The sequence below is a fragment of the Colossoma macropomum genome, unplaced genomic scaffold (assembly GCF_904425465.1).
Source record: "Colossoma macropomum unplaced genomic scaffold, Colossoma_macropomum, whole genome shotgun sequence".
Lineage (NCBI taxonomy): Eukaryota > Metazoa > Chordata > Actinopteri > Characiformes > Serrasalmidae > Colossoma > Colossoma macropomum.
Genome location: NW_023494807.1, coordinates 19611092 through 19626913, shown reverse-complemented (window position 1 = coordinate 19626913; position 15822 = coordinate 19611092). Strand labels below are relative to the sequence as shown.

At 37.7% G+C, this 15822-nt stretch overlaps 1 protein-coding gene across 2 annotated transcripts; it reads left to right on the top strand.

Moving 5' to 3' along the window:
- Positions 1-678: 678 nt before the first annotated feature.
- Positions 679-13973, top strand: sugp1 (SURP and G patch domain containing 1). 2 transcript variants are annotated; one of them, XM_036556104.1, is made up of 14 exons: positions 679-802; positions 2541-2709; positions 2831-2934; positions 3726-3956; positions 5491-5614; positions 5834-5937; positions 6320-6431; positions 7445-7776; positions 9096-9202; positions 9438-9615; positions 10074-10180; positions 11547-11692; positions 12464-12593; positions 13503-13973. In XM_036556104.1, exons 1-14 carry the CDS (start codon positions 784-786, stop codon positions 13527-13529), a joined length of 1890 nt encoding a protein of 629 aa, XP_036411997.1. In that variant the 5' UTR covers positions 679-783; the 3' UTR covers positions 13530-13973. The 2 variants fall into 2 exon arrangements, with proteins under 2 accessions (XP_036411997.1, XP_036411996.1); XM_036556103.1 differs by having other exon boundaries at positions 6308-6431.
- Positions 13974-15822: the final 1849 nt, after the last annotated feature.

Here is a 15822-nt window from a genome sequence, read left to right as displayed (position 1 = left end):
CAAGCCACTTGAATTGCAGCAACAAAATCAATGATGATATAAAACCTGAGGATATAAAACAGATTTTGCTTCTTGTTTTATGTGATTCATTCCGTCATTTGAACATGTTCAATGGCTATTCCTTCATCTAATGCTTATATCTGCATTGGATTTCCCAGAGCATTTAAAGGGGAATTCCACCATTTTTTCAAAATTTCTCAAGAATTCAGTCCTTGAAATGTAAACAGAGTCATTCAGAGTGGTTTGGTGTGAAGTGGTTCATTGTAGAGAAATGCACAGTCTCAGATTTCTTTACAGTGGTGCTGATAGGAACCAGGGGTCATAATGTCTGCAACACTAATATAGCCTTTTTATTTACTAGCTAAGACCACCAGTGAACCTACACGTGCCTTCTAAGTTTTTATATGCTGTGCTGATGGCAAAATAGTCTAGTTTTCTTTGGGGACTATTTTGCCTTACAGTACCCTGCACATGAATGGATTGATGAATAGATTAAAATAAACAGATTAAAATACATTTCAAGCCAAAACCTTATCACAAAACTATCGTAAAAGAGACATCAGCCAGCATATATCTAACCATTTGACCCCACTGACCCGGTCAGTAATCCATTCCTGACTGCTCTCCTCAGCTCCTTCTCAATACAGTCTCTCATTTTCCCACTCATCTGTTTGGTTTTCACCTCCTGCACTGTAGACGGCGGTATAAACTCCGCTTCCACAGCAAAACGGTGTCTTTTAGCGAGAGCGCTTAGAGTATCAACTGAGTAAACAGGGGATTGAAATGGAGTCAAATGACGCAGGTAAACGATAGAAATATACCAGACTACCATAATTTAAGTATTTAATCGGTGAAATTTCCAGTTTTTGCTGTCTTTGCGTTGCGGACATAAAATGTGGCGATGTTTTGCTAGCAGTAAGAGGCTAAGTTAGCCAGGCAGCTAACCTAGCCCTTTAGCTACTGGACGAATAACCAACAGCAGCAGTCCGCAGCTAACTATAGAAATAAAGTTACAATCATTACACTTCACCTGTTGTCTTATTAATTTGAGACATAACTATAATCATTCATAGTTTTTTTTTTGTTTAAACTTCGGCCGAATAACTGATCAACAGGCCAGTTACCGACAGAGCTTAGCTAGCGTTAGCTTGTCTGACTTCATTTTCTCAGAGGAGTTTTCACAGCGGTTAATTTGTGGTTGGTGCTGTGTAGATAGGTTAACTACCTTATGTCATGTACTAGTAAGGCTGAAATATTGGTATTTCACAGTTTTTAAGAAACACGGACACTTAAGAATTTCCGTCCAGAAGTGCAGCGAAGATACGTTTCTAAATTTGCTTTGACCAGCCAGTCAGAGATGTCGTCTAACGTTACCACCGGAAATGTTTATTATTCTTACTGTCGGAATTTTATTACTGAGAATGAAATAAGTGTGTACCAACCTATATATTCTTTAAGGGAATAGAACCATAAGGTCTGTATAGAACCATTTCTTGCTTAAATGCTTATTTGCATGTTGAATTGGTTCTTCAGATTGATGTTTTTATTGTTCTGTGTAGAACCTTTTTGACAATCCTTCCATATAGCACCAAAAAGGGTTTGTTTTGGTATTATGTCAAGCTTTTAACAATAGAATATCACTTCTTGGTGCCATATATAACAATTTCTTCATCAAACTGAAGAATATATAGAACTCATTGTTCTAAATAGAACCGTTGCCTTTACTAAAGAACATTTGAAGAACCACCTTTTTTAAGTGTGTAGGCTGTTATGTGTCAGTTGCTCTTTCTGTCTGAATGAAGATAGGAAACAAAGCCATGGCCTTTATAAACGGAACAGAAACAAGTGTTTCTGGTGGGATCATGTGAACAGGGATTATTTTAAACATTAAGATGAATCTCTTATTCAGTAGTTCAGGGAAGAAGTGTCTATGGTATGTGCTGTGCCTTTGACGTTTGACCCAGAGTTCGCATATTTTTGTATCAGTTTCATGAGTAACTTGTCCTAAGCTGAAGTCAACGTGAACTCACAAAAGCTGGCTTTGAGGCTGGAGCTGGCACAAAACCATTTTTTCTTTTCTGATATTCTGATGTTGATATTATTAATTCTATTTAAAGGTCCAATATTAAATAAATAAATAAACTACTAAGCTTTAAAGTTTGCTATTGTTATTTGAAGCACTTCACATAGGATAGATAGAAACGATAAATTTATTACATCAGATTCATTCTTTTTCTCACTCCAATATACAGTCCAGCAATTTCTGCTTATATCAGCCTGATATCGGTCGGTATCGGAACAGAGCCATCCCATTTAGAGACCGTTATTGCATTTCATATTATTTGTGTTTATTGTAATATTAGTGTTTTCTATGCAAATAAATGCTTATATGGTAAAATTTTTAAACCAGTTTTTTCCTGAGATGCCTAAATCTGTTGCATGGTAGTGTGTGCCATATTACAGAAGGGAAACTTTATGTTGTGATTTTTAAACTGTTTTGCATTTAAGACTAATGTTGATGGCGTCTTCTTTTTTCCAAGGTCGAGGAGGTTGGAAGAACAATAATAATAAATTTGCTCAGAAGAGCAAGATCAATGTTATTATGCGGCAGGAGGAGTTAATAGCACAGAAGAAGCGAGAAATTGAAGCGAAGATGGCAGAGCAAGCCAAACAGAACATATCAACTCCTAGCAAGCCATTGCCACAAAGGTAACATTAATACAGATAAATAAAGGTTCTTATCTTCCTTTGGATCGTCACAAACTTACTTACTTGGGTATCGAACCCCTCTGCTGCTCTAAAATAAGACGTTATTTATTATGTTTTTCAGTACCCCAAGTTCACAGGGATCAAACTCAAACAAGTTTGTGAATGATGGAAGCTTCCTGCAGCAGTTTCTGAAGATGCAGAAGGAGAAATCCAGCACAGATTCAGGTTTAAAACTATGTTCAGACCTGTTTTGACCTTTACTAGCTCAGAGCATTGCACAAACCTTAATTCCAATAAAGCCAGAACTGAGGTGACGTCTGTGGGACGGAAAGTCACAGGCATTTAGTTGTGGTTTATGGCCTTGCCTTTTACGCATAGAGATTTCTTGGGGTACCTTGAATGGCTTAATTGTATTATGCACTGTGGAGGGTGAAATACAAGTCCTGAAATGTAATCTTTGCAGTCACTCGTTTGAGGAACGTTGTTCTCAAACTGTCAGGTCACTTGCTGGCCTATCCGTATTCATAAAGGCCTTTCCTAGATTCTCTTAGTATACCCAAGCATGGTTGCATCACCTTTTCAATAAGTTTTATATACATTTTGCAACGTACCTAGACTTAATTGTCCCTGCAGGCATCAATTTCAAAATGAGTTTATTAAAAAAATAGATGAAAGATTTTTAAAAAGATTTAGAAGATAAAAATAGATAAAACATTTGTCTTGGTACTGTTTTTGTTTAAATATAGGTCAAAACGGATTTACAAATCACTGCTTTGTGTTTATTTGCACTTCACATATGGTCCCCACTTTTTTGGAATTAAGGTTTGTATTGTTGTCTTCATATTGCTTTTGAGACGGCCTCAAATCCTAAGTGATTTCCTTGATGAAATACTTCTCTCTGAACAGGGGTTTTATTTTTCTACTTGTATAAAGGTTTGAAGGCTCTTTTGAATAAGCCTTCTTATTAGTTTGAAGATAACAGTGTTCAATGAAATGAATGATGGTATTTCACACAGGATCCAACAGTGATCCCAAAGGCTCTACACCCTCTTCTCAGAGCCAGAAGAAGAGCATTCTGGTTGGGAAACGTCCCGGCTTGGGTGTTAGCAGCATGCTCAGCCAGTTCAAGAACTACTCGCAGTCCAAGAAGAGCCCGCTACAGATCCCCCGGCCAAGCGTCTTCAGCTCCCCTGAGGAGGAGGAGGAGGAGGCGGAGGAGGATGATGCACGATACCTGGAGGTCAAAGGTAGACCAGCAGCTTATTTTATGGCATAATTGCTTGTATTCTGTTTAAGAAATGTGCTTATTGTAGCCATTTATCTGCTTTCTTGTCAACCTTTTGAAAGTATGAAAATATATCCTTTTTTTTTTTATAAAGTAAGTTAGTTTAGCATAATGTTATCCACATATTTTTAGACACCATTTACACCTGGTCGTTTCATGTGTTTTGAGTATCAAGATAGAGAAAATGCAGATATAAATGTACCTAGATGCATTTACAGATTTAAATCTTGAGTGCTCAAACCATTTCAGGAGGTATTTTTGGCCGCATATAAAACACATGTAAATGCATCCATCTCTCCAAGCCACATTTGACAACCAAAACCCTTCCCAAAATGTACTTTATATGGAGAAAAACGCCCTCTGGACTGCCACTACTAAACAGAGGCATTGCTTCTCGTTCAGTTCAGTAGCCTTCAACAGACCAAGCTAGTTAAAATGGTCAACAGACCAAGCTAGTACCAGTTTGGTTCATCTTCAGCTCGTCGTTATTCGCTGTCTCACTGCATTCCTTGGATTTTAATGCATGTGGTCTGTGACCGTGATGACCAGTATAAGAGGTTGATTATTCTAAACAGCCGTGTTCTTGTAAACATTGGTGTAAAACTGTTGTAAAGGAATGAATAACAGCATGCAAAGCGTCTTCAAAATGGAACAGGAAAAATGAGGAACATCACAGGCGATTGGTTGTTGTATATAAGCTGATTTGCATATTATGCATCATAAAACAGTTGATGTTTTTTAGTCTGACTAACCAAAGAAACATTTGACTGCCAAGTATAAGTGCATATGGTTAAAATCTTATCATGATGCAATCCAGATACAAGTGACATGAAATGACCAGGTGTAAACTTCCTAATAGCTTTATAGAACAACCTTTGACGAAACTGTTTGGTTCAAATACAGTTGAGCCATGCTATACATCTCAGTGGTCTTCAGGTACCACCTGACAGTCTACATTTTATTTCTTAAACCCTAATGTGTTCCAAATAGGCATTAAGCAAAGATGTGAACCATCTTGGGGTCGCTAAGGACCATTTTGAGAACCGCTGAGCTAGCTAACTAAGAGGAACTTCTCAATTAAGACAAAGGCACACAGATCTAGATTCTTCAGCAATTAGTTGCATGAAAGTTTCACAGCGTAAAGTCAGCCTTAGTAACACTTTCTGATGACGAGATAACGCACAAGTGTGGAATATTACTTTTCAGTAAGACCAATGGCAAATAAATAGCTTGTGAGCTCTCCAGGACAGTTTTGCTACCAGTCTTTATTTGACACATTGGCTTCATTTAGTGTTGCAGGAGGAATTATCTAAGATTTTGAACTCTTGACAGCCTGTTGTTTTGGGTTGGTGTGCGCTGGGCTTCACTGCCTCTGCTAAAACGTGCTGCGTTTGTGGATACCACGTTTCACAGCCCTCCGCTCCCCATGTCCTGTCTTATTAGTACACAGTTATGAGTATGTTCCTTATGGCGGAGTACTCATAGCCTGCTTAAAGTTTCCCCCCCAGAGGATGAAGACTTAGTCCTCATCATCGATCGGATGGCTTCTTTCGTCGCTGAAGGGGGTCCAGAGCTTGAGAGGAAAGCTATAGAAGATTACAAGGACAATCCTGTCTTCTCGTAAGTCCCTGAATGAATAACAGCAGCTTGATGTTGCATCCAGTACCATTTCTGTTCTTTCACACAAGCCCTAAAGCTATATAGTCCTTGTTCCTCATGTGGTTTCTATTATGTGTTCTTGAGGGAATGTTTTTGCTATCTGTCACTTAAATAATGATGTTTAATTCTCTTTGTGACCAGAGGAAGTAAATGTAGCCTGTCTTTTCCCCACTTGAGTAGATTCCTGATTGAGAAGGACAGCAAGGAGCATCTGTACTTCCGCAAAAGAGTAGCTCAGCTGAGACAAGACAACCATGCAAAAGACTCATCTAAACAGTCTGATGGTAAGGGTTCATGTCTATTTTAACTTCTTTAACCTTTTCACCAGAACAAAAGGGGGTTTACTCTGTTTCCTTTATTTTTTTAAATTAATAGTTAAAAAAAAACAAAAAAACAATAGGTTAATACAACTCTCTCTAACTTAAATAAGGAAATAAATATCCTATTATTATTGGGCTGTGTCAGAACACTGCTAATTCCCTTGAAACGTCATTCTATGAATTTAGACATTTGCCATGGGTACCTGTTCCTAGTCGCAAAAAATTACCTTCCTCCTGCCCCCTCCCTCTCTTATTCCCCCACCTGCAGTAGACTGATAAGATGCAGTTGAGTAGTAGTTTGAGTTGAGTCCCAGTACTGATAGGCTGCTTAAAGTCTTCTCCTCAGTGGACGAGGATACAAAGAAGGTGGCAGACAAGCTGGCCCGCTTCGTGGCCGACGGAGGGCCAGAGGTGGAGGCCATCGCTACCAAGCACAATCATGACAACCCTGCCTTCAGGTAAGACCTTTTATACTTACTGCACTCAGATGACTCCATCTCTAAATTTGTCCTTTTACATTTGGCATCACCATCACCGTGTTCAGTACTGCTGTGCTTTTCAAGAGACCAAAAATGTCACTTTTTGGTTTTACTGACCTCTGTGTGCAACATGTTATTGGTCCAGGGTAGGACTGCATAATTAATAGTATTTTAATCACTATGTTAGGAGTTTCCACAATGAACCTATTGTTAAGGCCTGTGATGAAAGAACGAATCAAATTGCATTCTGTGCTCACGGTGCAAGAGTAAGGTGGAGCAGTATAGTGTTAGTTATCGTAATTGTGATAAATTATGTCACAGTATGCTTTTATATCATGAATTTTGCCAGTACTTTTAGAACTGCTTGTTTTATTACAAAAAGAGCATAATATAATAGGCACACACCCTTGTACCCTGTTCTTCAGTGGTCAGGACCCCCACAGGCCCACCACAGAGCAGGTATTATTTGGGTGGTGGATGATTCTCAACTCTGTGTCACTGACTTGGTGGTGTTATTTTAGTGTGTGTTGCTTTGGTAAGAGTGCATCAGACACAGCAGTGCTGCTGGAGTTTTTAAACACCTCATTCTTACTACTTGACTGAAAATAGCCCACTAACCAGAAATATCCAGCCAACCTGTGACCACTGATGAAGGACTAGAGGATAACTAACACAGATTGCGTAGCAACTGACCATTAAAGGACAGTATACGTGTATGCTGCTGTCACGCAAAAATGTAAACTTTTTTTTTTCTAAATTGAAAAAACTTCTGTTACAAGTTAACAATGTTTTGTTTCAGCAGCCATCTAAAAGTAGTGCATTCAGGTACCTCCAGGATCAGTTCACACTGATGACAGTTATGGGTCAGAAAAATTGGATGGAATAGAGCATTAATTTACTGGTCGTGTTTAAAAATGAGACTTACAGTTTAGACTGAATGGATTGAATGAATGTATTACTGCAGGATAACTCACTAGCTCTTCTTTTACCAGCTTTCTCTACGATCACCAAAGTCCAGGTCACCGCTTCTATAAGGCCAAAGTGGAGGAGTACCGTGAGTCCAAAAACAGCTCTACAGCTCCCCCTTGTGTTGTTGAGCCCTCCTCGGACATGAAGCGGCCAGCTGCTTCTTCACCATCTACAGCATCTTACACCCCCAGCTCAGCCCAAGCGGAATCCCAAAGCCCAGAAGCAGCCCCTATGAGCGCTAAGCGGAAGAGGAAGAGTCGCTGGGGGGCTGAGGATGACAAAGTGGACCTACCCATCCCTTCGATAGTCATCCCTCAAATGGATAAGGCTGAGCCAGAAACTCCATCACTGTCTGGTACTCTACAATGTTTGCATGTTGTTTACTGAACGTTGTATAGATTTAGATTTATTATACTATGTACTTGATTTAGGTACCTTCTGTATTTAGTAGGTGTATAATCGTCTAGTATAAAGTTTTCCCATGTGCAATTTGTTTGCCTAATACTAGCAAAAAGTACAAGCAAAAAAAAGTATACAGCATATCAGTATAATAGGTATGCACAATGATAATGCTTAAGTGTCTGTGATTTGACCAGTGATTCAAACTGATATTTGATGTATTTATTGTACTCCAGAAGAGAAGAACGCCTAGGTGATGCTGGGTTACTAGGCTAAAATATTTGCATGTGATTCATTTTACTGCATTTGTAATTCTCTACAAAAAATGTTAGATTTCTACATAAGACTAATCCAGATGGCTCTAGCCCCATTTTCTACATATTATAAACGTATGCCTCTGCATCAGCTATCAGCATTCTGCTGAGATGGTGATGAGCAACTTTATCACTTAATTATACTCAGTGTAATAGTTTAATGGGCCACTAATGAGTTAGATTCTGATATAACCTAGAATTATCAGAGAATTTGCTAAAAGCTAACAAGTTCAAACAAGTTTACTAACAAGTTTAAAAAAGTTTGAGCTGTAAGGAATGCACAACTGCAGTTACAAGACCCTGTGCAAAGGAAGTGGTTAATTATTACACAATGGAAAGTTTCTTTCAAAGACTCTTCAGTTTCTCTGGAAAGTTTTCACCATCATTGTGTAGCTAAATTATAAATGCAGATTTTATAGAGGTGTCAGATCAGACTATATAATACATTTTTTTAAAACAAGTGTCTAGTTTTTAAGTGTGAATGACAACATAGGCTATTGGGATATTAAAGGGCCTACATCTCCCATTTTTCTTGTGTTCTGTTTTTATCTTTGAGGTCTACTTATGTTGTGCACTGTTATGTACCAAAAACATAATTGATGGTTCATTTTTACATGACCATTTTCCATTACAAGACTATTGTGTCTATATATATATATATATATATATATATATATATATAAACATGACCTCTTTTCTGATAGGCTGCCAAGTATTTTGCCACATTAAAAAAGTAATTCTTGTAACTTCAGTGTGAACGGCCATGACTAAACTGCAATAGGCTGAATAGGTGGATATATGTAGATGTTAAGTTTTGTGACATTGTCACAAAAACAATGAGTAACATTTATAAATAGTATAGAAAATTCAGTTTTTCATGATATGGGTCCTTTAAAACATACCAACAATGTTGTAACTGAATTGAACATGTTTGTTTATTGGTGTACTTGACTGCTAACAGAGCAAGAGCTGAGGGGACTGGGTTATAAGAAAGGAAAGCCAGTTGGTCTAGTGGGCGTCACAGAACTCTCTGAGGACCAGAAGAGACAGCTCAAAGAACAGCAGGAAGTATGAATTGTGCTATTCTATAATGTATTATGATTTAGTGCTTTATGCGCTTTGTTGTGTTTTTGTAAGTGCAGTTATTCTTGTTGTGTGGATGAATGTCCTATTAGATTTAAGGGGGAATGGGCATCATGTCTTGATTTTTAATATGCATTCAAGGGGAAATGTACATGGTGATTATTGTAAGTTATATCCCTCATAGTCTGTGTGGTGCATGTTTGTGTGATGATGCTATCAGATGCAGGAAATGTTCGATATGATCATGAAGCACAAGCGGGCGATGCAGGAGATGCAGCTGATGTGGGAAAAGGCAGTGCAAGACCACCAGCATGAGTACGACAGTGATGAAGAGATCGACGCTAGCGTGGGCACTTGGGAACATAGACTTAGAAAGATGGAGATGGAAAAAACAAGAGGTCAGTGATTTTGTTTTTCTTTTATTCTTGTTTTAATATAGAAACGAGAGGCAAGTGAGGAGAATGCAACTAAAGGTGGGAGGTGTACTGTTATGAGTGAAGACTAGTAAGACAGTCCCATGATATGGATTCAATACTGAAGATACCATGATTAGCCCAAAAACAGCCCTGCACCTAAAAAAAAAAAAGTAGTTATTATTGTTATACTGTCATTATATATATTGAACAGTCATGAAACCTTTTAGTGGATATGGTGTGATATCACTGTTGTCTGGTGAACGAAAATGATCGTGATATAAATGAGTTTATATCACCAAACCCAAGCAACATCCAACAGAAAAGCAGGGTGGGGCAGCTAAATATTTTCACAATGACTTTGGTTTTGAGAGAAGTAACAACAAGTAAAATGGATCCTGTGTCTTTCGTTATGTTTTGTTTATTTCTGTCTTCCTGAGCAGAGTGGGCAGAGCAGCTGACTGAGATGGGGAAAGGGAAGCATTTCATTGGCGACTTTCTACCACCTGACGAGCTGGAGAAGTTCATGGAAACATTTAAGGCTCTGAAGGTGAGATAATTGTGTGAAAACCTTCCTGTTAAAATGGAATTTTACAGATTTTCTCAAATTTCTGCACAGTCCAATGGTTGAGATGTAAACAAAGTCAACTTCTTTACAGTGGTGGTGACAGGAACCATGGGTCATAATGTCTTCAGTGCAAATAAAGCCATTTTATTTACAATCCAAAACCACTATTGAAACTACACTTTTAATACATTTTATATGTATGGTTAATGGTTATTAATAGTTATTGATATAATGTTGATAGTAACGGTAAATTAAAAAAAGGAAAAACGTAAGTTTTCCTGTGGGACTATTTTGCCTTGTAACTCTCCACTATGAATGTATTAAAAAAACATATTTCAGCCCAAAAGCATATCTCAAAGCTATTGTAAAACAGTATTTTAGACATCGGGCAACATACTCATAGCCTAGTTTAGAAAACTCTTAGCATAGTTTTCCTCAGACAAGGTTTAACAGATTTTACTATATTTTATTTGTGTATTGCACTATCTGAAAATCTTCGAATTTCATGGAACACTTGGCTCCAAGACCGATATTCGCAAAGCATCTGAGAGTATTGCTGATCTAGGATTAGATTCCTCAATGTTTATTCCAGTTTTTAGACAATAAAAAATGGGTCTTACGCATTCTCATGCGTTATGCATCTTTGGGCCACTTTCTTGGAAGCAGATTAAACCTATGTCTAGACTAAGGAATTTCCAGGGATGATTCGTCATTGACACTGCTGTTTAATCCCATACTAGGCTTGTGGCAGGAAAACTGGTCCCACACTTTGTGTCCAATCCCAGCTGAATTTTTACCTTTGTTCTATGTCTGGAGGTGTTTAAACCCTTCAGATATTCAGGGGTGCACAATGAACTCATTCATGCTGACACCGAGTCACATCAGTATGAGCAAATATATTCTTTAAAAAATGATTTTGTACAGATATTTAAATTTAATCGCTATCAAACTCATATTTGATAATATATTTATTGTACTCTGGAAGAGCAGAATGTTTAGTTTTGTGACACATTTTATAAATTATTATGTATCAACATCAGCAGATACAGTAGTATGCCAAAGTTTAAGCGTCCCTGGTCAAATGAAAATGGGTCAATACATCTTCCGCAGACAGAACACACTTCTGCTCATTTGAATGCACAATTACTGTTTATTTGCTGAAATTAACATATTGGTGTAGTAAATGATAACATAAAATGCAGAAAAGTGCATTTAAACATTTAAGTTTGCTCCATGTAAAAGATTTGTTTACTTTGTGTTATTTTGACTTCAATTAACAAAAGTACATATATTATTATATTGAAAATGTCTGGGTTGACTTTTGCAATTTGTTTTGTCTGATCTGCAGGAGGGTAGAGATCCAGACTACTCTGAGTATAAGGAGTTCAAGCTGACAGTGGAGAACATCGGCTTCAAGATGTTGATGAAGATGGGCTGGAAGGAAGGCGAGGGTCTGGGCACAGAAGGCCAGGGCATTAAGAACCCGGTCAACAGGTGAAGATTAGAGTTACCACTAATTAAATATGGATCCACACTGTCAAATAATGCATATGTATATTTTTAGCATTATCATATATATTACAAGTAGGGAATGGCCCCATCCAACAATGTAACTATAAAACTCCAGAGCTGTCCATTAATAAGACAGTTAAGAGCACATGATTATAGTGTTATAGTACTTGAGGCCAGTTTTGGTCTCGAGATAACTGTAACTTACTGATCTAAGTCTTGTCTTGATCTCAGCAGTATTTTTGATTCGGTACTTTCACCTTTTTATTCCTGTGAGAGCATAGCTATGTAATGTGAAGCGCATTGTAAACCAGAAGCAGCTACCGTCTCACATGCAGTGTGCTCCAGTGTTACTCGTTATGGGATTATGTATTGAATTTTTTGTCTAGTTTTAAGTCTTATTGCCACTCTTCTCTAGAAGAACATAAAAAATACACTCCCATGAATTTTCAGTCTACAAGCAACAGGTGTAAGCAAAACAGAAACATTCCACTGTATTGCCGTGCTGGTGGCTTCTGATATAAAACAAGCCTGCAGTAGCCTAATAGACTAAATTTAATGACAAACACAAGCTAGCCAAGTATAACAAAGCCTAATGCATGGATAGAATTAATATTACTTTTATATACTTTAATATACTGAACTTTCAAGTAGCAACTGGCTTCTGTTTTCATTGTGCTAATCTGTCAAGAATTCAAGATGGCTGACCGATCGATCATTCATTACTTTGCCTGTGTGTGCGTTTGTGTTTCCCAGAGGGACCACTGCAGTAGACGGTGCAGGGTTTGGGGTGGATCGACCGGCCGAACTGACTAAAAATGACGACGAGTATGATGCCTTCCGCAAGAGGATGATGCTGGCCTACCGCTTCAGGCCTAATCCTCTGGTCAGTAACGCTTGTATTAATTATTCTTTATATAGCAGACAGAACATGAGCTAATGCAGTCATTGCCTGGGAGCCTCGTGATCTGAAACAATTTTGCGTTTTTCTAAAATGCTGTGATCATCAATGGAGTTGAATCAGTTGTATTATATTAAGGAGCACACAAAAATGTGAAAAGCATGGGGTCCCTAGCAGAGCTTTTGTTGGGTCTGAAATTTTAATCCAAACCCGAATACAGCCAGAGAACCTTCTGCCCAAGCCTGACCCAGCCCAAATCACATCATCATTTCCGAAGCCAAGCCAAGCTCAACAAAACTTTGTCCAAACTCGACTCAACCCGAGCCTGAAACTGAGTCGAGTCCTACAAAATTCTTTTTGAAATTGTCCCATATCAGCATATCACCACCTAGTGTGCTAAATAAAGCCTGATTTTTCTAATGATAGCGCAGGATAACTAACAGTACTGATATCAATAGCCATCGTTATATATTGCTAAGTATCAGATGTACTTCTTCATCTGTGAATCTAATCAAATAGAATAGAGAAGACATTTGGGAAATGACATCCGAATTAGACATGCACAGTGGGATCCCGCCAGGTTTGGACAAATGTTTAAAGCTGTAGTCCCCAGGACTGAGGGCCACTGAGCAAAAAACTTAAAAGCAGTGGGCATATGTTACATGTTCAAGTAGCCACAAGAGTTACTTGCTTTTGCACCCATATGAGATCACAGGTTTTCTGTATATTTCCCAAATCCAGTGTCTAGAGTGCCACTACAGTGAACAGTTTAGATTTCTTTCTCTTTATTAAACTCATGAAGAGCCATATGAGCTGAATCATATATGACTGTGATTTGAAGAGTGGGGTCTTATACTATCCTGACTTGTCCTGTCTCTTCTTTTTTCTTTCCAGAATAATCCAAGAAGGCCATACTACTGAAGGGGGTGGTAGTGGTACTATACTGTATTTTTATTGTTATTGTTATTCTTATTAATTCTTGGATGTGCAGTTTAAAAAGCACTCCATGATAGCATTGCAAAGTACCAATACTTTGTCAAAACTTGAAAATGTCTTGTTCTTTTGCCTTAATAGATCTTGCCCAACCAGTTGTGGGCGAACATGGTTCCAGTTTTCACATGTTCCCCTTTTCCTTAAACATTTACCATACAGCTTCATAGATGCAGTTTAGATTCTGATCTTAGCTGGTTGTGCATTTTCCAGACATGGCAACTGAAGCCTCACTTTGGCTCTTGATCTACACTGATTATCTTAACGGTATGTGAAATCACAATGAAGAATCTGTTTTCTCTCTTGTTTGTTGTCATATACCAAATGTAATGTGCTCTGTAGAGGTCAAATAAAAATTTCAATGGTTCTCAAATGGCACTGTGTATGTGTACATTCCTCTAAGATCTCATTGATTGCTACTTCACTATCAGTCTATTTTCACAGGCACCTAGTCCCCATGTATTTTAATGGCTTTTATATCCTGTGCAGTGGTCCTTATGATTTGAGGACCACATTTTATGGCTTCTGTGTCCTTTATAGTACATTATATGTGGTCCCTGTGATTTAAGGACCATTTTTTGATGGGTTTCATATCCTATACAGCGCTCTCTGTTATCCACATGACTTTAGGACCAATTTTAACAGCTGTTATATCTAATATAGTGCTATATGTGGTCCCCATTGATATGAGGACCACCTTTTGATGGATTTTATATTGTGTATATAGTGCATTATATGTGGTCCCAATCATTTGAGACCACTTTTAATTGCCTTTTATGTTCTATATAGTGCATTGTAAGTGGTCCCCATGATTGAAGACCATTTCCTAATGGTTTACGTATCTTAAATAGTACACTCTATATGGCCTCCATGACGTGAGGACCACATTTCAGTTACTTTTGGTCCCTGAGATTTGAAGACCACTTTTTTGTGGCTTTTATGTCCTATGATATGCACTATAAGTGGTCTCTATTTATTGAGGACCATTTTAATGGCTTTTATATCCTATATAGTGCACTATGTCATCTCTGTGACTTAAGACCATTGTTTAATGCCTTTTTATATCTTATATAGCACACTGTATATGGTCCCTGTAACTTAAAGGCGACATTTTAATGGCTTTTACATCCTACCATGCACATGGGGTACAAATGTTGATATGAAGTTCAAATGGAAAATGTAGTCTTTTACATTGAATAACAGTGGTTAGGTTGTAGTACCACTTACTATAACACCAGAACTTTTCTTAGTCTCCTGCCACTTTAGTATCAAGGTCATACTCTATGTAGAAAATAACGAATACTGCATGTTATTTTATCTCAATTTTAAAATAATTTTGATGATGTTTCATGAGTACTACTGACATGAATACCACAACTGTTGTGCAACACATAAAATATATGTATACACCGATCAGGCATAACATTCACGATCAGGCGGCACTGCTGTGCCTGTTCCACTCAAACCAGCGCAACACACACTAACACACCACCACCACGTCAGCGTTACTGCAGTGCTGAGAATGATCCACCACCCAAATAGTACCTGCTCTATGAGGGTCCATGGGGGTCCTGACCACTGAAGAACAGGGTAAAAGGGGGCTAACAAAGTATGCAGAGAAACAGATGGACTACAGTCTGTAACTGTAGAACTACAAAGTGCATCTATATAGTAAGTGGAGCTGATAAAATGGACAATGAGTGTAGGAACCAGGATATGGTCATAATGTTATGCCTGATCGGTATATATATATATATATATATATATATATATATATATAGATATAGATATAGATATAAACATTTCACTAACCCTGGACTTCTCAGAGTTTGTCTTTCTAAGTTTTAAATGACATTTTGTTTTTGTAACACTAATGACAAAAAAAGTTATTTTAAAAATATTTAAAATAACTTTAAACTTTACTTAATTCGTACAATTTAAACTGAAAAATAAGCATCAAAATTGTTCAAGGTAAAAATAATACTTCTGCTGTGATGTTTTTTATGCACAAAATGACTAAAAAACTAAGATAAAAATTCAAGAATTCTTTAAGGATATATATTTTTTTTATTAATTATGTTTTATATAGGTTCATTTCGGAATAGAACAACGAATACGCAGATGTCAATTTTCTCTGGATTATTTTGGGCTTATTTTAATGGCTTCGACGTTGTGGAGCTCAATTTGCCTCTGCAAAGGTACAACCATCTGACCCGAAGTGGAA